The sequence below is a fragment of the Amblyomma mixtum genome, chromosome 1 (assembly GCF_055824585.1).
Source record: "Amblyomma mixtum isolate Tamu chromosome 1, ASM5582458v1, whole genome shotgun sequence".
In the NCBI taxonomy this organism is placed as follows: domain Eukaryota; kingdom Metazoa; phylum Arthropoda; class Arachnida; order Ixodida; family Ixodidae; genus Amblyomma; species Amblyomma mixtum.
The window spans coordinates 194,057,659-194,083,276 of NC_143012.1; the positions used below are offsets into that span (position 1 = coordinate 194,057,659).

Consider the following 25,618-nt stretch of genomic DNA (forward strand, 5'->3'; position numbering starts at 1 on the left):
CCCGGCGATTTACCGGGGTTTAAACTGGCGATTGCATGCTCCACTTCGGCTTCGGTGATAGCCATTTCTCTTTTACGTCATCACCGAGACGCGGCATCGCCGCCAGAAACTTATCTTTAAACGTGATAGTGTCTACCACGTGGGAAGCGAAGAGCGCTTGGTAATGCTCGTTGAAAGCTGCTTTTATGTGGTCGTTGTCCGCCGACAAGACACCGCCCCATTCTATTTTGTCGATGTGGTTTCTTTCAGCGTTTGCTTTTTCCAACCCTAGCGCTCGTTTTGATGGCGTCTCCCCTGCAGCTATGTCTTCTGCCCTTGCCCTCACTAACGCTCCCCGATACCGTTCTTCCATCAATTCTAGTTTTTGCTTTGTTTTCCTTACATCTTCAGTCCATTTCCCCGGCGCTAGAGATTCCTGTTGAAGCAGCCTACGGAGCAGCTTCTTTAACTCTGTCTCTTTCTGTTTTTCTTGAAACCGTATACAGGCAGCCCTCTCTATTGCTTTAATTTTTATACTTTCTTTACACAGCTCCCACTGTTGCCATATGTGCATATTTTTACCGGGGCCTATTTTTGCAATTTCATCTTTTACTATGCGGGTATACAATTCGTCCGGCAGGAGTTTATTATTGAATTTCCACATTTCCCACGAAAAAGAATTCCCTCTCTTTACCATCCCAAAACAACATTGAACTAAACAATGGTCTGAAAAAGATACTGGCACAACTTCGTGACTATGACATTCAGGTAAAACTTCAACGGATGCATAAATGCGGTCCAGCCGTGCATGGCTAGAACCCTGAAAGTGTGTGAGCTTTACTGCACGCGTTCCCTCAAGACACTCTGACACATCTTCCATGTTCCATTTCTCAACCATTCGCGATAACACTTGTGTGCTGGCATCTCTAAATGGTCGAGGGCTTGTCTTATCTCGCGCACTAAGAACACAATTAAAATCGCCCAGGACGATCAGCTGTCTGTCACTACGAAGGCGCTCTTCGATGCTATAAAAAACTGCGCCCTTTCTTCTGCTTCATTAGGCGCGTACAGACAAATAATCCGCCACTCGACGTTATTCAATCGAAAGTCAAGGAAGACACACCGGCCCGACACACAAGAGAAATGAGCTTGCACTTCTAGCCCCGGCAACTTCTTTAGAAAAAGAACACAGCCAGCCGATGTGCCTACAGCGTGGCTAACTACAGCAAAAAACGAGGACGTGAAACGTTGCACCATGCTCCCGGTCTCTTCTTCGCCGTCTACTTTCGTCTCCTGCACAGCCAGTGCATCTATGCCGTGCTCCGTTAAAAGCCGAAAGAGCTGGCCTTGCTTTCTCTTTCCTGCCAGACCTCTAACATTCAGGGAGGCGACTTTCAGCGGAGATGCAGGAGCCATTTCTACATAAGAAGAAGAGACCGAAAGCGTGGTGCTTACCTCTCGCGTCCAGCACATGGCTAGACGCCACCGCCGCCGTCGCCGCCGGCGTCATCCTGAGCGTGCACCTGGCCCAGCTCGGAAGGCGCCTTGTCGCCGGCGCGCTTCTCGCTCGCAAGGTTAGGGCGCGGCCGAAAACTGGCCCGCCTTGCTTGAGGCGTCTTTGCTGGTGGTTCCTTTACGATGGGCGCCGCCTCCTTGTCGCCGTCGGGGCTGGTGTCTCCATGGGGACGCTTCCCAGGCGTAGCCACAGTGGTCGCACGGCCACCGGTGTTCTGCCGATGACCCTCGGTAGGCTCCTTCGCTACAAAGTCCATGGGCACGGGTAGGCTTTTTGCATCCCCCGAAGTCGCCTCCTTTGACTGAGGCGAGTCTCCCGTTGGTGGCTGGAGTCCTGGTCCACTGGCAAGGGCGGCGTCGCCGCTTGAAGTCGCCGACGTGTCCAGCGACACAGGGAGGTTGCCCAACTCGTCGGTACCCCTCGCTGCGTCCTCAGCCTCCGCGGCATCCATCAGCTCCCCGCTGTCTCCTTTCCCTCCGAGCCCGGTTGCAGACGCGTAGGTACGGACGCAGTCCTGGTTCGCGTGTCCGTAGCGCCTGCACTTGGAGCACCTGGGAACATTGCAGTCGCGACGAACGTGACCCGCGCCGTGGCAACGCAGGCACTGCATCGGCCGCCCGGGTACCACCACGAGAGCCAACTCGCCGGCGACTCGAACCTGGTGGGGCAGGTCGTCCACCTTCATACCTGGCTTCAACTTGAGCAGCACTGTTCTCGTGGTGGATCCCTTCTCTTTCATTCCTTGAACGCGCCAACGCTCCCGCGTCACCTCGGTCACGTTTCCGAACGCCGCGAAAGCAGTCCGGATGTCATCGTCAGCGACGCCGTGCAGCATCCAATGCAGGCGCAGCTTTACCTGCTGATCCTCCGGGTCGAAAACAATGCACCGGCGTCCCTTTACCTCAACCTCCTTCAAGGCGGCTAATTTCTTCGCGGCTTCTGGGCTGCTGAAGGTTACCGGCCACACGTGGTTTACCTGGTACGCCCCCAACGCCACGACGTCGGGGAGTGCACCAGTGTTGGCGAGGGCGTCCCTGAAGTCTTCGACCCTGTAAGGTCACACACGCACATCTCCGTGCAAAAAAACTGTGTTTAGAACAACACGTCCGGTGGGCAGGGTAGGCAAAAAGATCTCATACTCCTTGTCTTCGGCACTGAACCTGTTTCCGCGGCCATCGATGGCCGCCGTCGCCGCTCCGTGGGAGCTCATGAGCCTGCGTCCGTACACGCCAGTGGCAGGAAGTAGAATGCTCGGCCATCCTGACACTGTCGGCGCAACCGATTTTACAAATATATAAATTGGATGCACGAAGAATCAAGAAAAATATGTGTCAGAAGTGGGATTCGAACCCACGCCCACATTTGTGGACCAGAAGCCTCGTGTAGCCCACATCCCGCAGGCAAGGAGTTTAACCTTGAGTCTGGCGCCTTAGACCGCTCGGCCATCCTGACACTGTCGGCACATCCGATTTTACAAATATATAAATTGGATGCACGAAGAATCAAGAAAAAATGTGTCAGAAGTGGGATTCGAACCCACGCCCACATTTGTGGACCAGAAGCCTCGTTTAGCCCACATCCCGCAGGCAAGGAGTTTAACCTTGAGTCTGGCGCCTTAGACCGCTCGGCCATCCTGACTTTTTTTTTTTCTTTATTTCCTGGCTTTGGAAAACAACACTTCACGAAAAAAAAAAAAAAGGAACAGACAAATCACAAAAGCAATAGTACAGGACAATGAACACATTGAAAGACATACTCAGCCAGCGTCAGGCTGGCTTCGTCACATTAAAACTCCCGCAAAGACAACAAAGGCTCTACCCTTGAGAGCCAGTCGGGAGGTTCCGCAGCCGCTTTTTGTATAGCGACAAACCAGTCCATAGACTCTCGGAAATAAATTCGGGCAGGGCGCGCTTCCCTGTCACAGTGATAGCCTGCCATTCTGGAGCGCCATATACAGTGGAGACCCAGGAGCATAATTAAATCAAATGGAACCCCGTCGTCATTATCAATGCTTAAATATCGAATGCCATGCGAATCTAGGGGGAAATCTTTCTTCATAGTCCGTTGCAAAACATCCCAAAAATAAACCCCTTCCCAACAATGTAAAAAAACATGGTCTATTGTTTCCGGCTGCTTACAGATTAAACAATGCGAACCCCAAGGTAAAAATAAATCCTTTCCCTCGAAAAATTTTTTTACTGACAACGTTCCGGTGTGTAATTTAAAGAAAAAGGTCTTAGCGCCTGGTGGCACCTGCATTTTCTTTACTCTTTTTAAGACGTCTCAGCCTGGGCCTCCACTGTATAAGGCTCTATACAAAGGTTGTGGCAAAACAGTGTCACATAAATCGTGGTACAGCTTTTTCCGTTTTACACAACACAGATATTCATTAGAAAAACGCACTGAAAGAAATCTAACACTTGCGACGACCTCTCTGTAATAGCCGAATATACCACACGTAACTTCTTCGGTGGAGACAACAAACTCCGGCAGTAGGCGCCGCAGCCTAACTTGGCAGACAGTGCGCAAGAAAGGGTCGGAAACGTCGCGAAAAAACAAAAACCGGTTGACCACTTGCCGCAAAAAGAGGTGTCCAAGTCCCAAGCCACCGTCTTTCACCCGACGGAATAAGTTTGTTCTGCTGCAGCGTTCCCATTCTGCAGCCCAAACAAAGACGGCGAAAATCCTGTGGAGCCTCTGTACATTTACACGCGAACAATGCAAAACTTGCATAACAAACCAAAGTTTACTGATATAAAAAAGGTTACATACAGTAGCTCTGGCGAAAATCGATAAGTTGGCACCTTTCCACTTCTCCGCTTTCTCCCGTAGCGCTTTCGTCTGTTCTTGCCAATATTGCTCGCTTTGGCGGTAACCACCAAGCTCGACGCCTAAGTACTTGGTTGGGGTTTTCGCCCACGTCACATTTGCAAAGTGTTATCGGCCATCCTGACACTGTCGGCACACCCGATTTTACAAATATATAAATTGGATGCACAAAGAATCAAGAAAAAATGTGTCAGAAGTGGGATTCGAACCCACGCCCACATTTGTGGACCAGAAGCCTCGTGTAGCCCACATCCCGCAGGCAAGGAGTTTAACCTTGAGTCTGGCGCCTTAGACCGCTCGGCCATCCTGACACTGTCGGCACTCCCTATTTTACAAATATATAAATTGGATGCACGAAGAATCAAGAAAAAATATTTGTCAGAAGTGGGATTCGAACCCACGCCCACATTTGTGGACCATAAGCCTCGTTTAGCCTACATCCCGCAGGCAAGGAGTTTAACCTTGAGTCTGGCGCCTTAGACCGCTCGGCCATCCTGACTTTTTTTTCTTTATTGCCTGGCTTTGGCTCATGGCATTGCACAACAAAAATACACATATCGCTATATACATACGACACTGCCATGGTCAGCCAGCACGAGACTGGCTTCGTCAGATTAAAATTCCCGCAACATACACAACGGCTCTAGTCTTGTGAGCCACTCGGGAGGCTCCGCAGCTGCTTTTTGAATGGCAAGAAACCAGTCCATTCTTTCCCGAAAATAAATTCGGGCCGGTCGTGCGTCTTTGTCACAATGGTAGCCTGCCATTCTGGAGCGCCATATACAGTGGAGGCCCAAGAGCATTATGAGATCAAAAGGTGCCCCATCCTCATTATCAGTGCTTAAATAGCGAATTCCGTGCGCGTCAAGTGGTAGCTCTTTCTTTATGGCCCTTTGTAACACGTCCCAAAAATAAACCCCTTCCCAGCAATGAAAAAAAAACATGGTTTCAGGCTGTTTACAAATTAAGCAGTTCGATCCCCACGGTAAAAATAAATCCTTTCCCCCTAGAAACTTTTTAACTGGTAACGTCCCGGTGTGTAACTTAAAAAAGAAAGTCTTTACTCCTGGTGACACCTGCATTTTCTTCACCCTTTTTAAAACACCCCCTCCCGGGCCTCCACTGTACAAGGCCCTGTACATGGGCTCTGGGGAAACTATCACAAAGATCATTGTAAAACTTTTTCCTTTTACTTTTCCACAAATAATCGGTGGAAAAATGTGCCGAAAGAAACCGAACGCTTGCTACAATCTCTTTGTAGTAACCAAAAGTTCCCCCAGAGAGCTCTTCTGTGGATACCACAAACTCCGGCATCAATCGCCGCAGCTTCACTTGGCACACGGTGGGCAAGAACGGGTCTGTGACGTCGCGAAAAAACAAAAAAACGGTTCACCAGCTGCCTTAAAAAGAGGTGCCCTAGCCCTCTTTTTTTAAAGACGTGCGTCTTTAGTTTGCTCTTTCCAATACTCCTCGCTATCGCGATAAGCATCGAGCGGGACGCCCAAATACTTGCCCGGGGTCGTCGCCCACGGTACGTTGGCGAAATGGTCCGGGTGGGATGGCCACCATCCATACCAGAGCCCAAGGCACATGGACCAGTTAACCCCGCTACCTGTGACTTCGCTGAACGCGCGTACACACCCGACAGCTTCACTTATGCTCCCCTGATCAACCGTAAATACTGCAACGTCATCTGCATAGGAAGCAGCTTAACTTCAGCTGCTTGTAACCTAAAGCCATTAATACTATTGTTTTCTATGATTTTCATGCACAGCGTTTCGATGTAAATACAAAACAAGAGAGGGCTGAGGGGGCACCCCTAACGCACCGAACGCTGCACGCTAATGGGGGCCCCCAGACTCTTGTTAATGATCAGTCTTGTCGTGCAGTTTCGATACGCCAGGGCTACACCCTTACGGATAACTGAACCGACGTTCACATGGTCTAAAACGGTAAACAAAATTTCATGGGAAACACAATCAAATGCCTTTTCGAGATCAATCTGAAGCATCGCTACTCGCCCACTGATGTCGTCACAGCTTTCAAGCACACTGCGCGCTTTGTGAATGTTGGAGAAAATTGAGCGCCCTTTGATTCCACATGTCTGGTGGGGTCCAACAATATCCGATATCACTGTCTGCAGTCTTCGCGCCAATACCTTCATAAAAATTTTGTAGTCCACATTAGTGAGTGCTATCGGCCGATACGCTGTAACCAAGTGTAATTTCTCTATATCATCCGTTTTAGGTATGAGCACTGTATGGGAGGTCCCAAAAGACGGAGGCAATACGTTTATTTCATAGGCTTCATTGAACATTGTACACAGCACTGGGGCAATTTCGTGCTTAAATTCTTTATAAAATGCCGCACTGAGTCCATCTGGTCCTGGTGATTTTCCTAGGTTTAACTGATCTATCGTGTGCTCTACCTCGTTGTGAGTTATTGCTAGTTCCATTCTCTTTTTGCTTTCTTCGTAAAGCCGTGGCATTGCACCATGAAACTGATGTGTAAAGGCTACTGCGTCTACAGGAGTCGATGAAAAAAGCCTCTGGTAGTATTCATTAAAGGCTTCTTTGATGTGGTCAGTGTCTGCCGATAAGATACCCCCCAATCTATTTTATCGATGTGATTTCTTTCAGCGCGCGCTTCTTCTAGACCAAGAGCACGTTTCGATGGCGCTTCGCCAGCAGCTGTGTCTTCCGCCCTTGCCCTCACTAGTGCTCCGCGATAACGCCGTTCTTCCATAAGCTCTATCTTTTGTTTTGTTTTCCTGACATCTTCTATCCATTTCCCAGGCTCTTTGCATTCCTTCTTCATCAGCGTTTGAAGCAGTGCCCTTAGCTCAGCTTCGTCTTGTTTTTCCTTATAACGGATACATGTCGCCCTTTCTATTGCTTTGATTTTTAAAGATTCTTTACTTAGCTCCCACTGTTGCCAAATCTTCAGGTTCTTGCGCGTGTTTATTTTCCCTATTTCATCCTTTACTGCTCTGCAGTAGATATCGTCGTGAAGAAGCGTGTTGTTTAGCTTCCACATTTCCCACGAAAATGCCTTGCTTCGGTTCACACTTCCCAGGCAGCACTCAACTAAACAGTGGTCTGAGAAGGAGACTCCCACAACTTCATAATGGTTGCAATCAGGGGCAAGGTCGACTGATGCGTAAATGCGGTCCAGCCGTGCATGGCTTGAGCCCTGGAAATGAGTAAACTGCACTGCCCGCGCACCCTCAATAAGTTCAGCCACATCCTCAAGGTTTCCGTTCTCGATCATTCGCATCAACACTTCAGTGCTCCTGTCTCGAAACCCCCGGATGCTTGACTTATCGCGCGCATTAAGAACACAATTGAAGTCGCCTAATACAATGAGCCGCCTCTCCGTGCAAAGGCGCTCTTGGAGGCTTTGGAAAAAGGCAACCCTTTCCTCAACCACATTTGGCGCGTACACGGTAACAATGCGCCACTCAGGGCCGTTCAGACAAAAATCAAGCGCAATACACCGGCCAGACACACACGAGAAATAAGCCTGCACCTCTAGCCCCGGCATCTTCTTTACAAAAAGCACGCAGCCAGCAGATGTTCCCACTGCTTGACTGACGACAGCATAAAATCTAGTCGTGAAACGTCGCACCATGCTGTCGGTTCCTTCGTTGCCGTCCACTTTCGTCTCCTGCACGGCCAATACATCCATCTCGCGCTCTGTAATAAGTCGCTACACCAGACCGTGTTTTTTCCTTGCCGCCAGGCCCCTCACATTCAATGTAGCGACTCTAAAGGCGGAGGCGGGAGCCATTTTTACGCAAGAGGAAGGAACCAACAGCATGGTGCTTACCTTCCACGTCTAGCGCGCAGCTAGACGCCACTGTTGCCGCCGGTATCATCCGGCGCAAGAACATCAGTCTTCTCAAGTAGTACTTTGTCTGCGTAGGAGTACCGTTTGTCGGCCGCATAGGTTGGGCGTGGCCGGAACGACGAACGCCGGGCTTGAGTCGTCTTTGCAGGGGGCTCCTGGACGCCGGGTGCTACCACTTTGTCCCCTTCGGGGCTGGCCTGGTCATGGGGACGCTTCGCCGGGGTGGGAACGGGGGGCGTGACGCTTGTTGTGCGGGCGCCGGTATTCTCGTGGTGGTCCTCGTTCAGGTCCTTTCCCTCGTCGACCACGGGCTCTGATGGGCACGCCCCGTTCTCTGACGTCTCGTTAGATACGCCGAGGGAGCCTCCCGTCGGCTGTCGGCTCTCTGGTTCGTCGGCCGCTTTGGTGTCGTCACTGGGAGTCCCAGACGTCGCAAGCATAGAAGCCGACTTGCCCGCCTCGTCCGTACCAGTGGCTGCTTCCTCCGCCTCGGTGATGTCCATGAGTTCCGCAGTGTCGTTCGCCTTTCCGAGCCCGGTAGCTGACGCGTAGGTACGGACGCAGTCCGCGTCCACGTGTCCGTAGCGCCTGCACTGGGAACACCTGGGCACCTTGCAGTCGCGGCGAACGTGACCCGTGCCGTGGCAACGCAGGCACTGCATCGGTCGGCCAGGGACAACAACGAGGGCCAGCTCACCGGCTACTCGGACCTGGTGTGTCAAATCATCCACCTTAATTCCCGGCTTCAACTTCAGTAGCACGGTCCTGGTGGTCGAGCCTTTCTCCTTCATGCCTTGGACACGCCAACGCTCCCGCGTCACCTCCGTCACGTTGCCGAACGCCGCGAAAGCAGTCCGGATGTCGTCGTCAGCCCCCCCGTGCAGCATCCAATGCAGGCGCAGCTTTACCTGCTGATCCTCAGGGTCGAAAATAATGCACTGGCGCCCTTTCACTTGTAGCTCTTTGCAGGCAGCAAATTTCTTCGCAGCTTCTGAGGTGCTCATCGTCACCGCCCACACGTGGTTAATCTGATACGCCCCCAACGCCACGACGTCGGGGAGCGCACCAGCGTTGGCCAGGGCATACCGAAAATCTTCCACCCTGTAGGGCCTCGCTCGCACGTCGCCGTGAAGAAACACCGTGTTAAGAACAACACGTCCTGTAGGCAGGGTAGGCAAAACTATCTCGTATTCCTTATCTGCGTCGGCAGTAAACCTGTTTCCGCGGCCAGCAAGTGCCGCTATCGCCGCTCCGCCGGAGCTCATGATCCTGCGTCTGTCACGCTCGGTGGCCGGAAGTAGAATGCTCGGCCATCCTGACACTGTCGGCGCAACCGATTTTACAAATATATAAATTGGATGCACGAAGAATCAAGAAAAATATGTGTCAGAAGTGGGATTCGAACCCACGCCCACATTTGTGGACCAGAAGCCTCGTGTAGCCCACATCCCGCAGGCAAGGAGTTTAACCTTGAGTCTGGCGCCTTAGACCGCTCGGCCATCCTGACTTCTTTTTTTTCTTTATTACCGACTTGGCCGGGCAAACAAAACAAAAATACAATGACATGACAATAAAAGCACAGGTCAATTTCTAGCTAGTGCACGATGATAAAATGGGTTAAATGATTTTAGTTGGTCGAGGACAGGCAGCCACTCAGGCTGAGGAGCTTGCTGTCCGAAAACTTCCTGAGTATACATGATGCTCTCAATGAAATACTGATGAGCCGGATTCACAACAACATGTTCATGCCTGACATCCATTCGCGTACGCCATAGGCTATGCATGCAGAGCAACATTAGCAGGTCGCAAGGCACTTCACCTGGCTCTGCACATGGTAGGAAGCGTATTCCAAAAGGAGTCAGGGGGAAATCTTTTTTCAGTGTGCGCTTCAACACATCCCAAAGAAAAACAGCGTCATGACAGTCGAGAAAGATATGTTCTATAGTTTCCACTTTCTTGCAAATAAGACACTCTACTGACCAAGGTACAAAAAGGCCTTTGCTTTGCAACCATGGCTTCACTGGGAGGGTTCCAGTATGCAATTGAAAAAAGAAAGAACGCACTGAAGGCTTCACCGGCATTCTTTTGACTCTTTTTAGCACATCCCTTTCGGGACCCAGAAGATAAGCACTGCGATAAACAGGCACTGGCAGAAACACATCAAGCAGGTCCTTGTACATCTTTTTCCTTGTTACAATGGTTAGATACTCATCGGAAAATTTTGACCGAAGAATACGGACTGCTGCAACAACTTCTCGCAAAAAAGCACTTAACCCACTCCGTCCTGCAGACATGGATGACACAACATAATCAGGCAGTGATTCTGACAATCGCACTTGTATAACAGTTCGCAGAAAATCATTATCTTGACGCAAGAAAAAGAATCTAGTGACTATCTGTCTCAGAAATAAATTTGACAACCCTAGCCCCCCGTTCCGCACCTTGTGGAACAGATTGCATCGGCTGGTACGTTCCCATGTTGACGCCCGAATAAATGTTGCAAACACTCTGTGCAACCTTTGCACTGAAGTCCTTGGCAAAGTTAACGCTTGCAGAACGTAAAAAATCCTCGCTACTAAAAACATGTTGCACACCGTAGCTTTTGCGAACATGGAAAAGTTGTGACCGCCCCATTTGCTTGTCTGAGCTTTGACTCGTTCGGTTTCATGGGCCCAATATTCTTTGCTTTCTTTGTAGTTGGTTAGCGGCACGCCGAGGTACTTTCCTGGCGTGTCTACCCACTTCATTCGACAGAATACTTCTGGCGTGGCCTGCCACTTTCCATGCCAAAAACCAAAACATTTCTGCCAGCTTATCGCGCAGCCACTTGCATCACAAAAATTTACGGCTTCTCTCACCACTTCGTGCACGCTTTCCTGGTCTCTGCAGAACACTGCTATATCGTCTGCATATGCCAATACCTTCACTTCATTATGACAAAAGGCGTAACCTCGAATGTTTTGCGTAGTTAACAGCTTTAAACAAAAGGGCTCCAGGTAAAGTGCAAAAAGCAGTGGATAAAGAGGGCAACCCTGCCTCACTGACGACAAGACAGGAATACTATTACTCAGGCGGTTATTAATTATGACCCTTGATGTACAGCCATCATAAACCATTTTCACGCCATCAGTGATGATACATCCTACATTCACATGTTCCAAAAGCACGAACAAAATTTCATGCACAACTTTATCAAACGCCTTATGCAGGTCCAGTTGCATCATGGCGACACGACCCTCCGTTGCATCACAGCATTCAAGGACACTTCTAGCTACGTGTATGTTAGTAAAAATGGATCTGTCTTTTATGCCGCAGGTCTGGTGTGGGCCAACAAGGGTTTTAATTACTGTTTGGAGTCGTCCGGCTAGCACTTTCATATAAATTTTGTAGTCTACGTTAGTTAAGCTTATTGGGCGGTAACACTGAACTGACTGCAGCCTACTCGGGTCGTCCGATTTTGGGATCAACACCACGTGGGAAGTTCGAAAAGACGGCGGAGTTAACTTTCTTTCGTAACACTCGCTTATTACGCGCTGTAATGCTATTGCCATTTCTGTTTTCAAAGCCTTGTAAAGTGCGGCACCGAGGCCGTCCGGCCCAGGCGACTTGTTCAAGCTCAGATGCTGTATTGCAGCTTCGATTTCTGCTGCCGTTATGGGCTCCTCAAGTACCTGCGCCAGGTACTCCTCGACTCTTGGCATTAGCGACAGGAATGCAGTTTTGTAATGTTCAACATCAGGCGTTTTAAGGCTGAACAAGTTTTGGTAATATTCCAGAAACGCCCTTTCAATCACCTCAGATTCGGAAGTTACGTCATTGCGATAACAAATTTCCTTTATCTCTTTCGAAACTGCATGCTGTTTTTCGTCGCTGAGCGCCCTTTTTGTGGGCGTCTCCCCAAGCCAAAATCTTTCGCTGCGCGCCCTTATCACAGCACCTCGATATTTCGTTTCATCTATTAGTTCAAGCTTAGTTTTGGTCTCTTTTATTTCTTGTCTGTACAACCCCGGCTTGACGCCTTCCATGCTGAGCATGAAATCAAGCTCGGTGCGAAGTTCCTTTTCTTGCTGTTTTTCTTTACGCTTTAAAACACACGCTCTTTCTATAGCGGCCACTTTCACGTCGCATTTAAATTGTTCCCACGTTTGTATAAAGTCTGTCTCTTTTTCCAACAAGCTTTTGACTGAGTCTTTTAATTTCTTGCTAAACTCCTCGTCCTCCAACAATGAGTCATTAAATTTCCATAATTCCCAACTAAACTTGACAGTCCTTTTCCTCTCCCCAAGTGTGATCACGACTAAAGGATGATCACTGAAGCTGACGTGCACAGTCTGGTACTGGGAACACAAGGGCACAACCTCAGAAGGAACATAAATTCTGTCCAGCCTTGCGTGACTAACGCCTTTGAAATGCATGTACTGTGCTTGTTCTGAACATTGCATTATAATGCCAATGTCTTCCAATTCTGCTTCATTAATCATCTCAGACAGCAGCTCGGCACTCGTGTCCTGCAGGGTTTTGTTGCTTGTTCTATCTTCAGGTCTACACACGCAGTTGAAATCTCCAAGCAATAGTACACGCTTTTCTGTCAGCAGGAAAGGTTGAACACGGCGAAAAAAAGCATCTCGTTCGGGAATTCTATTAGGTGCATATACACACACAGCTCTCCACTCTACACCAGAAAAGTAAAACTCGCATGCTACAATCCGGCCACTTTCATAGGAAAATACAGTTTCCACAGCGACTTTGCCGTTTCGAGTTAAAATCAGACACCCTCCCGACTTTCCTTCTGCATGGCACACGCAAACACTGAACTGTGCACGGTAAATTTCTGCCATCGCATCTGTCAACTCTTCGCTTTCAATTTTTGTCTCTTGAACAGCCAACAGATCGATTTCGTTTTCGAACAAGACACGTTTAAGCTGATTTTGCCTTCTTCGCGCAGAAAGACCACTCACGTTCAGTGTGGCAATACGCAAGCTAGATGTTAGTTGAGACGCCATCTAAATGGTTGGGATTCGCCGCTCTCGAAGTGACATCGGTTTGCAGCTCACCTCATCAAAAATCCTTCCAGCCTGCAAAGTACGGCGGTGTCAGCACTGAACCCGGTCGAAGGCCGGGTTACCAACACGGAGACCCTGCAAGGCACCTCCGCTAAGGCGGAGGGGCAGCCGACGAAGTCCTACGATCAGGAGGGACGTTCGGCTTGGGCTTGTAGGCCGCACGTCGAACAGGAGGCGCTTTGGGAAGAGTCTCCTCATGGTCCGTCCCGTCGTAGTTCGTCGCCTTGTCATCAGCTTCGTCGTGCGTCCTCTTCGCTGGCAAAGTTGACGCCGCGGGCATCTCCGTGTCGATGTCCTTCTCGTCGGTCGGTTCCAAAACCGTCTCAGGTGCACCTGCCGAAGCATCATCTGCTTTTCCCGCCTCCGCCTCAGTTCTGGTGTCAGGCACAGATGGTTCTGCTGAGTTGGCAGCCTCATGTTCCGTGGGAGGCACTGCTTTTTCTGAGGCTATGCTTTTCGGTACTGCTTCTTCCCGACTCTCACGGGTCGCCTCTACCGCGTCGACTTCGTCCATAATATGCTCCTCTGTAGTATCCCTACGACCAGAACCAGCTACGGTAGCATATGTTCGCACGCACTGGGCGTCGTCGTGGCCGAAGCGACGACAGAGCCCGCAACGTGGCACACGGCACTCCCGACGTATGTGTCCGGTGCCGCGGCACCGGAGGCAGAGCGGAGCTCTGCCAGGAACGTGGACGAGTGCGACATCCTCTCCAACACGCAACTGGTGCGGTAAGTCCTCGATGGTGACGCCCACCTTCAGCTTCAATGTCACTGAGCGTGTAGTAGACGACTTGTCGACGCAGCCTTTGACTCTCCACTTGTCCCGAGTTATGTCGGTCACTTTTCCAAAAGCCGCCAGAGCTGCCTTCACGTCGTCGTCTTGCACGCCGTGTAGCAGCCAGAACAGCTTCAGCCGGACGCCCTGGTTGCGTGGGTCAATGACCACACAGCGGTGGTCCTTGACGTTGAACGCCTCCGCCTGTAGCATTTTGTTTTTTCCTTCTTCATTGCAGAATGTCACGGCCCAAACATGATTCATCTGATATGCCCCGAGGGCAACCACTTCCGGCAGCAATGACAGACGCTCAAGAGCGTCACGAAAGTTTTCAACACGGTAGGGCCTGGCTTGGACGTCGCCATGCAAAAAAACAGTATGCAAAACGCTCGAACCTGTTGGCAAATGCGGCAAAATCAGCTGGTAGTCCTCGTTCGGTTTGATCGTACTCCTGATACCGCGGCCCGGCTGGGCCGCTGAATCCGCTCCTTGGGAGCCCATGATACACACGTCCGTCACGCTCGGTGGCCGGAAGTAGAATCCCCATCCTGACAATGCTGGCACACCGATTTTACCAGTATATGAATTGGCTGCGCAAATAATCAAGAAAAAATAAGTGTCAGAAGTGGGATTCGAACCCACGCCCACATTTGTGGACCAGAAGCCTCGTTTAGCCCACATCCCGCAGGCAAGGAGTTTAACCTTGAGTCTGGCGCCTTAGACCGCTCGGCCATCCTGACAATGCTGGCACACCGATTTTACCAGTATATGAATTGGCTGCGCAAATAATCAAGAAAAAATAAGTGTCAGAAGTGGGATTCGAACCCACGCCCACATTTGTGGACCAGAAGCCTCGTTTAGCCCACATCCCGCAGGCAAGGAGTTTAACCTTGAGTCTGGCGCCTTAGACCGCTCGGCCATCCTGACAATGCTGGCACACCGATTTTACCAGTATATGAATTGGCTGCGCAAATAATCAAGAAAAAATAAGTGTCGGAAGTGGGATTCGAACCCACGCCCACATTTGTGGACCAGAAGCCTCGTTTAGCCCACATCCCGCAGGCAAGGAGTTTAACCTTGAGTCTGGCGCCTTAGACCGCTCGGCCATCCTGACAATGCTGGCACGCCGATTTTACCAGTATATGAATTGGCTGCGCAAATAATCAAGAAAAAATAAGTGTCAGAAGTGGGATTCGATCCCACGCCCACATTTGTGGACCATAAGCCTCGTTTAGCCCACATCCCGCAGGCAAGGAGTTTAACCTTGAGTCTGGCGCCTTAGACCGCTCGGCCATCCTTTTTTTTTCTTTATTGCCGTCTGTGACATGAAAACAAAAATGTACAAATGATAAAAACATCAGCCTAATTCGGCTGACGTATCAGGGCTTAAAATCTTCTCAATGCGACCAGTTCATCAAATACAGTAATCCATTCAGGTGGGTCAGCTTGTGCTCGGTACATTTCTCTCAAGCTCGCAACACTTTCAATAAAGTTTTCGCGCACCGAGCGAACGTTAACATCCGCGTGTCGCACTTGCATCCGTGTCCTCCAGAGACTGTGGAGGCCCAGAAGCATGATTAAATCATATGGTACTCCTGCTTCATTCTGAATTGGCAGGAATCTGATGCCGTAGGGGTCCAGGGGAAAATCTTTTTTGACTGTTCGTTGTAGCACATCCCAATAGAAAATGGGGTCCCAACAGTCCAGAAATACATGTTCTACTGTCTCAGGTTTTTTGCATAAGAGACAGTTTGTGGTCCATGGGACAAAAATCCCCTTTTCGTGCAGCCACGTTTTAACAGGAAGTGTATTCGAGTGCAATTTAAAGAAAAAAGATTTCGTAGATGGGTTCACAGGCATATTATTAACTCTTTTTAATACATCGTGCCCTGGGCCTCCACGATAAGGTAACCGGTAGATTGGGGTCGGTAACATGGTGTCCACCAGATCCTTATACAGCTTTTGCTTTGAGACTTTAGATAAGTACTCAAGGGAAAATCGCACATGGAGCAGCCTAAAAGAGAGTACAACTTCTCGCATGTACCCATTGACAGTGCCACACATATTCGCACAAGATGAGACGACAAATTCAGGAAGAAGTGTCTGCAACCGCACTTGAATAACAGTCATAAGAAAATTATCCCTTTGATTTCGGAGAAAGAAAAAACGCGAAACAACTTGACGCAGAAATAAATGCACAAGGCCGAGGCCTCCTTTTTTCACTGAAAGAAACAAATTGGTACGGCTGGTTCTCTCCCAGTTTGACGACCAAATGAAAACAGCAAACACTCGATGCATCTTTTGAATACTGGCCCGAGATGCGCACAGCACATTCATCAAATACCATATTTTGGATACAAGGAAAAGATTGCAGACGGAGGCTCGCGGAAACATTGATAACTGCCTCCCTTTCCAGGCATCTGCTTTCTCCCTCGCCCTTGACGTATCTTCATTCCAGTGTTCACTTGCATCGCGATAATGCACTAAGGGGTCGCCGAGATATTGCGTCGGCAAAGACGACCATCGCATCCTGGAAAAGTGTTCAGGCATCGCTTCCCAGTCGCCATGCCAAAAGCCAGAGCTTTTGTCCCAGTTTATGAGACACCCCGTTTGTTTGCAGAATTTATCCACCGTGCTGATCACCTCAGTAATGCTGCCTCTGTCTGAACAGAATACCGCAATATCGTCCGCATACGCAAGGATTTTGACGTGAGTCGACTGCAATCGAAAGCCCGTGATGCTCTCACTTTTGATGATAGCTAAGCACAGTGGCTCCAAGTAGGCCGCAAACAGCAGAGGCGATAACGGGCATCCCTGCCTTACTGACGAATGAACTGCTATCCTGTCTGTGAGGTCACCATTAACAATAATGCGCGTGGTGCAGTTTGCATATGCCATCTTAACACCTTCTGCAATAATACGGCCTACATTAGCGTGCTCCAAAATGCTGAAAATGACATCATAGGAAACGCGATCGAAGGCTTTTGCCAGATCTAGCTGCATCATAGCGATGCGGTCCCCGAGCACATCGCAACATTCCAGCACGGTCCGTGCGACGTGCACATTTGTGGCGATACTCCTACCTTTGATTCCGCAAGTCTGGTGCGGCCCAACCAATTTCGTAATTATGCTCTGCAATCTCTTTGCTAAAACCTTCATGTACAATTTATAGTCCACGTTGGTGAGGCTTATCGGGCGATAATTTCCCACCAACAACCTCTTTTCTGGGACATCTGATTTCGGAATCAGCACTATGTACGACGTGGTGAATGAGAGTGGCACTTGTTTTCTTTCGTAAGCTTCATCTAGAACTCGTAGCAGTAACTGAGCGACTGTGGGCTTAAATGCTTTGTAAAATTCGGCCCCTATTCCATCAGGCCCTGGAGCTTTTCCGGCTTGCAGGTCTTCGATTGCAGTCTCTATTTCTTTTGCAGTTATGGGCTGCTCAAGACGCTCCTTCACTTCGTCCTGAAGTCTCGGCAGGAGAGGCAAAAAGTCAACCAGGAAGGCCTCATTCATGTCACGCGTATGTCCAAGAAGCTCAATGTACTGCTCTTCAAATAGCTGCTTGATTGTAAAAGCGTCATTCGTGACTTCATCTCCGTTCCTTATCTGCCTGATTTCGTTTTGGCAAGCATAACGCTTTTCGTCACACAAAGCTCGCTTCGTCGGCGTTTCACCAGCCCACAGTTTCTGTGTCCTTGCGCGTATAACGGCAGCTTTATACCTTTCAGTGTCTAAGCGTTCGAGCAGGCTTTTCACCTCCCTTAGGTCCTTAGAAAACTTCCCAGGCTCGGAGCTTTCCATGCCTATTCAAAATTGCAGTTGCTCGCGAGCTGCTTTTTCTTCCTGTTTTTCTTCGTATCGCTTCAAGCAACTTTTTTCAATGGCCCTTCTTTTTATCCACTCCTTGAAATCTTCCCACTGAACCGCAACAACGCTGGGTCGCTCCTCAAGCAGCTTCTGCATTTCATCCGCAATATCAGTTACGAATTCCTCGTCCTCTAAAAGCTTTACATTAAATTTCCAGAGATTCCAGTTAAATTTTGTTTTTCTTTGCTTTATGCCGAAACTTGCGATCACTAGGCAATGATCACTAAAAGCTACAGGTATAACTTTGCAACTCGTGCAAAGAGACACGAGATCAATGGATGCATAAATTCTATCCAACCTGGCATGACTATTACGCTGAAAATGAGTGAACTGAGGTTGATTCCCTTCGGTAAATATACTGCCAATATCCTCTAAGCTATTATCATAAACCAGAGATTGAAGCAATTGAGCACTCTTGTCACGCACAGGCGTACCCTTCACTCGATCATTAGCGGCACACACACAATTAAAATCTCCCAACAGCAACAACACTCGGTCGCAAACAAGGTAGGGCTCCAAACGGGTAAAGAGATCAAAACGCTCAGATTCAACATTTGGAGCATACACACATATAATGCGCCAACATAAATTGGAAAAAGAAAAATCAACAACAATAAGCCGTCCACTAGGGCAAGAAAAAACCGACTCGACAGTGATGCCTAAATTATTTCGGACAAATAATACGCACCCACCCGAGGTGCCAACGGAATGGCAAACACAAACGTTAAAGGCTGCACGAAAGGTGGACGCCATGCGATCAGTGGATTCCTCACTTTCGATCTTAGTCTCTTGGACTGCAACTATGTCAAGCGCGTTTTCAGCAAGCAGGCGGTTAAGCTGGCACTGACGCTGTCGTGCACCAAGGCCTCTCACATTCAAAGTTGCTACATGTAAAGCTGTGTCTAGTTTCATCGCCATGCCCTATGAAAAGGAGACTTGAGTCCCACAGTACCCCTCATAGTCAGCCGAGCAGTCTTCTTAAACTCACTGTGCATGTACGGTGTCGCCTTTCCAGATATCCGCGTGCAGGCGTCGGGAACCCATGGGTAATTCCTTCGCCAGCAGATCCAGATCCGTGCACACAGTCTCATGGGTACCACTCCCCACCAAAAAAAAGACAACAAGGAAAAAAAAGAAAAGCAAGATAAAAAAACAGCACAAATGCACATTGCAGAACTACGGAGGCGGTTTCCCCGCCTGCCTTGTCTCGGCCATGAAGTTCGGCCGCGGCTTGAACATCGGACGCCGGATTCCCGGGGCCTTCGGCGGCGGTTCGTCGCTGCCACCATCAAGATGCGTCTTTTCGCCGGCGCTTTCCTCGCGGGAGCGTTTTCCAGCCGTTAGGGTGCCAGCCTCCTCAGTGAAGTCCATGCCTTCGGTGTTGGCAGGTTCAGCGCTGTCCAGAGCTTCGGCCGCGGCTTCTGGCGCGCTCTTCGGCGCGCCATCGCCACCCTGTTGAAAGGCACTCTGAACTTGTACTACACTCGCCGGTACCTCACTTGACGACGTCTTCTGCTTCGTCAAAACCGTAAGCGACGGCCCTTCCCTCGCTGCTGGTTGCCCGTTTGCACGGGCTGCATCTTCCGCATCAGCCTCGTCCATCAGCAACTCAGACTTGTCTACTCCTGTACCGGGGCCGGTAATGCTCGCGTAAGTGCGGGCACACTGTCCGTCTTCATGGCCGAACCGTCGGCAGGTTCCGCAACGCGGGACTCGGCATTCCTTACGGATGTGCCCCGTACTCCGACAGCGTAGGCACAACGGTGGTCTGCCCGGCACAGCAACGAGCGCCAGCTCACCGCTAACATTCAGCTGGTGCGGCAGGTCGTCCAGCTTCACGCCAGCTCTCAACTTCAACGTGACGAGTCTAGTAGTCGAGCCTTTTTCTGACATACCACTCACGCGCCAGCGTTCGCGGGCAACTTCCGTCACTTTTCCGTACGGCGCAAAGGCAGCCCGAACATCCTCGTTTTGCACGTTGTGTAGCAGCCAGTGAAGTTTCAGTCGCACGTCTTGGTTGGCCGGGTCAATCACCAAGCAGCGGCCTTTTTTCACTACCAGCTCACCGACACTAATAATCTTGGTCACCGCTTCAGCATCCTTGAGAGTGACGGCCCAGACGTGGCTCATCCGATACGCCCCCATTGCGATAACATCGGGGAGCAACGACTGCTCTGCTAAAGCGTCGCGGAAATCTTCCACCCGGTACGGGCGGGCCCTGATATCGGCGTGCAAAAAAACCGTATTCAAAACGAACCGACCTGTAGGCAGTGCTGGCAAAACAACCTGGTAAGTATTTTCCTGTTGACTGGCCCTGTCACCGCGGCCTGACACGGCCGCTGAAGCCGCTCCATCGGAGCCCTGCATCCTGCGTCCGTTCACTGGCGTGGCCGGAAGCAGAATCCCTCGGCCATCCTTTTTTTTTTCCTTTATTGCATGAATGAATACATCAATAAAATATCGTAGTTGTCGTGCCCCTTGGCAGACAACCGTGTCTAATGGACTTTCATTAACACAAGTTGGTCCATCAGACTCAATACATCATCCGCGCAATCTTGTTGCTTCAAGACTTCTCTCAACTTATACACATGTTCCACAAAATAACCACATACCGATCGTGCATCCAAGTCACAATGTCTTACAGCCATTCTACTCCTCCAAATGCTGTGAAGGCCCAATAACATAATCTGGTCATACTGTGCAACATCACTTTCAGTGGTCAAGTACCGAATTCCGCGCGGTGTCAATGGCAAGTCCTTTTTTAGGGTTCTTTGCAAAACATCCCAGTAGAACACCGCATCCCAACAATCGAGGAACACGTGTTCTACCGTCTCCGGTTTTCTACACAGGAGACAGTTCGAGCCCCAAGGAACAAAAAGGCCCTTTTCCTCTAGCCATGTTTTTACTAGTAGCGTTCCTGTGTGTAATTTAAAAAAGAATGTTTTGACGCCAGGTGCAACAGTCATCTTTTTAACTCGCCTGAGAACGTCTTTCCCAGGGCCTTCACAGTATAAGGTTCTGTACAGTGGCGCTGGAAACAACTGTTCAATAAGATCCTTGTATAAGCGCTTCGGCGTTACATTCGCTAAATACTCTAGCGAGAACCGCTCTTGCAAAAACCTGAATGACCAGACAACCTCTCGCAGGAAGCGAGACACTGTGTACCGCCGAGCATTGCACGAAGAGACAATGAATTCTGGAAGTGCACTGGATAACATGGTTTGTATGAATGTTCGCAGGAAGGGGTCATTTTGGTCACGCAGGAAACAAAACCTTAAAATAACCTGCCGTACATAGAGATGCATTAGAGACAGTCCCCCGACCTTTACTCTCCGGAAGAGATTGTCTCTGCGAATTCGTTCCCAATTGGACGCCCAAATGAAGACCGCAAAAACCCTATGAAACCTTTGGATATTGGTTCGTGCACAATATAATACTTGAAGTAAATACATGATCCTTGCCACAAGAAAGGTGTTACATACAGTTGCGCGCGCGAAAATAGAAAGATTACGGCCCATCCATCCCTTGGTCCGGTCCCGCATTTCTTCCGCTTTTTCATTCCAGTAATTGGTATTTTCCCCATATCTGTCCAGCGGGACTCCCAAATAAACTCCGGGAGTTGTAGCCCATCGGACCCCGCAGAACAATTCTGGTTCCAAGTCCCATTGCCCATGCCAGATTCCGAGACATTTATCGAGATTAACAGCGCTACCAGTTTGCCTGCAAAACCTTCCGGTTACTTGTAACGCTTCTACAATACTTTTGCGATCTTCACAAAAGAGGGCAACATCATCTGCATATGCCAGTATTCGCATCTCACACGCTCCCAACCTAAAACCTCGGATGTGCTCGCTCGCAGTTATCATCCTACAAAAAGGCTCCAAATAAATTGCAAAAAGTAGAGGGGACAGTGGACATCCTTGTCGAACAGAAGCCCTCACATCAATTCTTTCAGATAATATTTTGTTTACCATAAGTCGTGTCGAGCAACATGCATAAGCCATTTTTACCCCATTGAGAACAACCGAACCAATACCAATATGTTCCAACAAACAATAGAGTATTTCATGAGACACCCGATCAAATCCTTTTTCAAAGTCAATTTGAACCATAGCCACTTTCTTATTTAAAGCATCGCAGCACTCGAGCACGCTGCGTGCTACATGAATATTTTTAAATATGCTTCTTGTTTTTATGCCACACGTTTGGTGATGCCCTACAATATCCTTTATGACGTATTGCAATCGCTTAGCTAACACTTTCATCAGGATTTTATAATCAACGTTTGTTAACGTGATCGGTCTATAGCTTGTTACTTTTACCAGCTTGGCAGGGTCATCTGTCTTAGGAATTAAGACCGTATGAGCATTGCCAAACGAAGGTGGCAGCCTACCGACCTCAAAACACTCTTTGAAAAGCTTATGTAGCATAGCAGCAATGTCATATTTAAAGCTCTTATAAAAGGCAGCAGTCAAACCGTCAGGTCCCGGCGACTTTCCGGCATTCAATTCCTCAATTGCTGTCTCTATTTCCTTAATACTTATTTCGCTCTCTAGTTCTTCAGTTATCTCATTTCCTAATATTGGCATAAGTGGCAAAAAGTTTTCCCGAAACCCTTCTTCACTTGGTGCTTTGCGTGAAAACAGCTCACGGTACTGTTCCACGAATGCACTCGAAATTTCACTTTGTTCACTGAGGATTCGTCCTTTGTATTCGATAACTGATATCTCGTTTGACCGCGCGTATCGCTTTTCATCTGTGAGCGCGCGTTTTGTAGGCATTTCACCAGTAAGCCATTTTTCCGTGCGTGCTCTTATCGCTGCTCCTCTGTACTTCTGAGCATCTAAAGCTTCTAGCCTAACTTTGACGCCTTTTATATCATGCATGAACATGCCCGGCGTTTTTTCCTCTTCGTGCCCTAAATTCGCCAAAAGCTCACGCAAATGCTTTTCTTCTTTTTTTTCCTCATATTTTCTTATAGTTGAACGCTCAATGGCATGCATTTTCAACTCCTGCTTAAAGCATTCCCAAGATTCAATACGTCCTGTTTTACTATTATTAAACATATCCATGCTTTCCTTAACTTTTCTTAAAAATATGTCGTCTTCTATAAGCCTTGAGTTTAGTTTCCACATATCCCAGTTCATTTTTGCTTTACGCTGCTTCCTTCCTCCCAAAGTTACCGTAACTAGGCAGTGGTCACTAAATGACACTTGCTTCACTTCATACTGCTCACAGCAAGGTGAAAACTCCGGCGACACATATATTCTGTCCAGTCGTGCGTGGCTACTACCTTGAAAATGCGTAAAATGCACGTGATTCTGACTCTTCGCCAGGCCTATTACATCCTCCAAGCTGCACTCGTTGAGGACACTCTTCAAGAAATCAACACTCGGGTCTTTTACGTCCTTTACATTTGAACGATCTTTAGGGTCCAAAACGCAATTGAAGTCTCCCAATAGTATGAGCACTCGACTGCAATCAAGGAACGAGGCTAACTGTTCAAAAAAACCGCGCCGTTCCTTTTGTATCGTGGGAGCATACAGGACAACAACCCTCAACGCGAATGTTTCATATGTGAAGTCACACACGATAAACCGCCCCCTTGCACAAGTTATTATTTGTTCCTCCACTATGCCTATGTTTTTCCTCAGGAAAAGACAGCATCCCGCCGACAAACCAGCCGCATGGCTTACACAAACATTGAAATGCGAACGAAAACCAAGCACCATGTTATCTGTTTGCTGCTCATCCTCAACTTTTGTTTCTTGAATAGCCGCGATATCTAGATCTAACTCCCCGAACAGTCGGTTCAACTGCACTTGCTTACGCTTCGAGGCAAGCCCTCGTACGTTCAGAGTGCCAACTTTTAGCGGTTTCTTCAAATAAGCCATAGCGTGCACACAGCAAACAAACAACAGTGACTAAGGCTCACTGCTTCGGCCTCTCGTCGCGAGTTAGCGACGAGGACCGCGACAAGGCTAACTTGCCTTTCTTGGCTCCCTCCCCTCTCCAATGCCTTTCTAGCCGACGTAGTTCTCGTTCCGTAGCCGGTGCCTTTTCGTAGTCCCGAGGTCGCTTAATGGAAGCGACTGTCGCATCCATCGGCGCCTCGGAGTCGTGGTCGCCTGAAGTGCTCTCCCTCGTTGGCTCTTCTGGCGCCGCAGCAGCATCCGCCTTCTTGCCAGTCGTTTCTGCAGCGGGGTCACCTTGTGACTTCTCGTCGCCAGCGGGCAGCTCCGGCTGCTGGGAAGCAGGGCCGTCGCTGAGTCCTGAAGGGGGCGGGGCTCCGGCGTTCTCCAGTTCCTCCTGGTCCATGAGCAGCTCGCTGCCGTCGTCTTGTGGCGGAGCAGTACCCGTGGCCACACGCGCATACGTGCGAACGCACCCTTCCCGTTCGTGTCCGAAGGCGTGACACAAACTGCATCTTGGCGTGCGGCAGTCGCGTCGTATATGTCCCGTCCTTTTGCACCGTAGGCATATTGGTGGCCGTCCAGGCACCACCACCAACACTTGTCCTCCGTAGAACTTGAGCATGTGGGGCAAATCATCGATAGAGAGCCCCTCCTTCAGAACTATACGCACCAGACGGGTGGTCGATTCGACGTCTTCGAAACCGGGACTGTTCCACTGCTCGCGGTTGACGTCTGTCACCTCTCCAAATTCTTCAAAAGCCTTCTGCACAGATTCATTCGACACGTAGAAGGGCACCCAGTGCACCCTGAAGGCCAACTCACGTTTGTTGGGGTCTATGACCGCACAATAGCGTTTTTTCACTTCAAGTGCTCCTTCTTTCAGCAGTCGTTCCTTCGCTTCCGCAGTTTTCAGCTTCAACATCCACACATGCGACATTTGAAAGGCCCCAATGCCAGCCACGAAAGGTAGAACACCGGCAGTTTCCAAAGGCTCACGAAAATCCTGTATGCGATAAGGCCGCCCGGCAATATCGCAGTGAAGGAAAACCGCTGTCTTCATTGCGTCTCCCGAAGGCAGCGTAGGCAAAACTAAGCGATAGCCCACTGGTGGGCGTCGCTCACCGAAACCTCGGCCAGACATGACCGATAACGAAGCGCGCTCAGAGCTTCCCATCACACGACCGTCTCCCACGGAAGCCGGAAGTGGAATGCCGCTCGGCCATCCTGACAATGCTGGCACACCGATTTTACCAGTATATGAATTGGCTGCGCAAATAATCAAGAAAAAATAAGTGTCAGAAGTGGGATTCGAAAACACGCCCACATTTGTGGATCAGAAGCCTCGTTTAGCCCACATCCCGCAGGCAAGGAGTTTAACCTTGAGTCTGGCGCCTTAGACCGCTCGGCCATCCTGACAATGCTGGCACACCGATTTTACCAGTATATGAATTGGCTGCGCAAATAATCAAGAAAAAATAAGTGTCAGAAGTGGGATTCGAACCCACGCCCACATTTGTGGACCAGAAGCCTCGTTTAGCCCACATCCCGCAGGCAAGGAGTTTAAACTTGAGTCTGGCGCCTTAGACCGCTCGGCCATCCTGTTTTTTTTTTTTTTTTTCTTTATTGCCTTCAAGAAAACAACACAAAATCTACATACACCAAACTGAAAACTAGCAACCTGCCAGATCTTCCTGGCAGGCCTTGTCAAGTTTAAAATTCTCTCAACAGAGCCAAATTTTCCATCCTGGGTAGCCAATCGGGTACACATGCTTGTAGTTTCATTACTTCCACAAATCTACGTACATTTTCCCGAAAA

At 49.4% G+C, this 25,618-nt stretch overlaps 2 protein-coding genes and 9 non-coding genes across 11 annotated transcripts; all 11 read right to left on the reverse strand.

Annotated features, from left to right (window-relative positions):
• Positions 1-2,824: 2,824 nt before the first annotated feature.
• TRNAL-CAA (transfer RNA leucine (anticodon CAA)) lies at positions 2,825-2,947 on the reverse strand. Its single transcript has 2 exons — positions 2,910-2,947; positions 2,825-2,870 (listed from the first exon to the last, which is right to left on the reverse strand). It is a non-coding gene; the product is annotated as a tRNA-Leu (tRNA).
• Positions 2,948-3,010: 63 nt separating this feature from the next.
• TRNAL-CAA (transfer RNA leucine (anticodon CAA)) lies at positions 3,011-3,133 on the reverse strand. The gene is made up of 2 exons: positions 3,096-3,133; positions 3,011-3,056 (listed from the first exon to the last, which is right to left on the reverse strand). It is a non-coding gene; the product is annotated as a tRNA-Leu (tRNA).
• Positions 3,134-3,188: 55 nt separating this feature from the next.
• Positions 3,189-9,438, reverse strand: LOC149370427 (uncharacterized). Its single transcript, XM_089561420.1, has one exon. It carries the CDS (start codon positions 9,436-9,438, stop codon positions 8,173-8,175), a length of 1,266 nt encoding a protein of 421 aa, XP_089417546.1. The 3' UTR covers positions 3,189-8,172.
• TRNAL-CAA (transfer RNA leucine (anticodon CAA)) lies at positions 4,513-4,635 on the reverse strand. The gene is made up of 2 exons: positions 4,598-4,635; positions 4,513-4,558 (listed from the first exon to the last, which is right to left on the reverse strand). It is a non-coding gene; the product is annotated as a tRNA-Leu (tRNA).
• TRNAL-CAA (transfer RNA leucine (anticodon CAA)) lies at positions 4,701-4,823 on the reverse strand. Its single transcript has 2 exons — positions 4,786-4,823; positions 4,701-4,746 (listed from the first exon to the last, which is right to left on the reverse strand). It is a non-coding gene; the product is annotated as a tRNA-Leu (tRNA).
• A 119-nt stretch (positions 9,439-9,557) lies between the features above and the next one.
• Positions 9,558-9,680, reverse strand: TRNAL-CAA (transfer RNA leucine (anticodon CAA)). Its single transcript has 2 exons — positions 9,643-9,680; positions 9,558-9,603 (listed from the first exon to the last, which is right to left on the reverse strand). It is a non-coding gene; the product is annotated as a tRNA-Leu (tRNA).
• Positions 9,681-14,631: 4,951 nt separating this feature from the next.
• On the reverse strand, positions 14,632-14,754 carry TRNAL-CAA (transfer RNA leucine (anticodon CAA)). The gene is made up of 2 exons: positions 14,717-14,754; positions 14,632-14,677 (listed from the first exon to the last, which is right to left on the reverse strand). It is a non-coding gene; the product is annotated as a tRNA-Leu (tRNA).
• Positions 14,755-14,818: 64 nt separating this feature from the next.
• On the reverse strand, positions 14,819-14,941 carry TRNAL-CAA (transfer RNA leucine (anticodon CAA)). Its single transcript has 2 exons — positions 14,904-14,941; positions 14,819-14,864 (listed from the first exon to the last, which is right to left on the reverse strand). It is a non-coding gene; the product is annotated as a tRNA-Leu (tRNA).
• A 64-nt stretch (positions 14,942-15,005) lies between these two features.
• On the reverse strand, positions 15,006-15,128 carry TRNAL-CAA (transfer RNA leucine (anticodon CAA)). Its single transcript has 2 exons — positions 15,091-15,128; positions 15,006-15,051 (listed from the first exon to the last, which is right to left on the reverse strand). It is a non-coding gene; the product is annotated as a tRNA-Leu (tRNA).
• Positions 15,129-15,345: 217 nt separating this feature from the next.
• LOC149370434 (uncharacterized) lies at positions 15,346-16,408 on the reverse strand. The gene has a single exon (XM_089583328.1). The coding sequence runs from the start codon at positions 16,406-16,408 to the stop codon at positions 15,401-15,403; it is 1,008 nt and encodes a 335-aa protein (XP_089439454.1). The 3' UTR covers positions 15,346-15,400.
• Positions 16,409-25,282: 8,874 nt separating this feature from the next.
• TRNAL-CAA (transfer RNA leucine (anticodon CAA)) lies at positions 25,283-25,405 on the reverse strand. The gene is made up of 2 exons: positions 25,368-25,405; positions 25,283-25,328 (listed from the first exon to the last, which is right to left on the reverse strand). It is a non-coding gene; the product is annotated as a tRNA-Leu (tRNA).
• Positions 25,406-25,618: the final 213 nt, after the last annotated feature.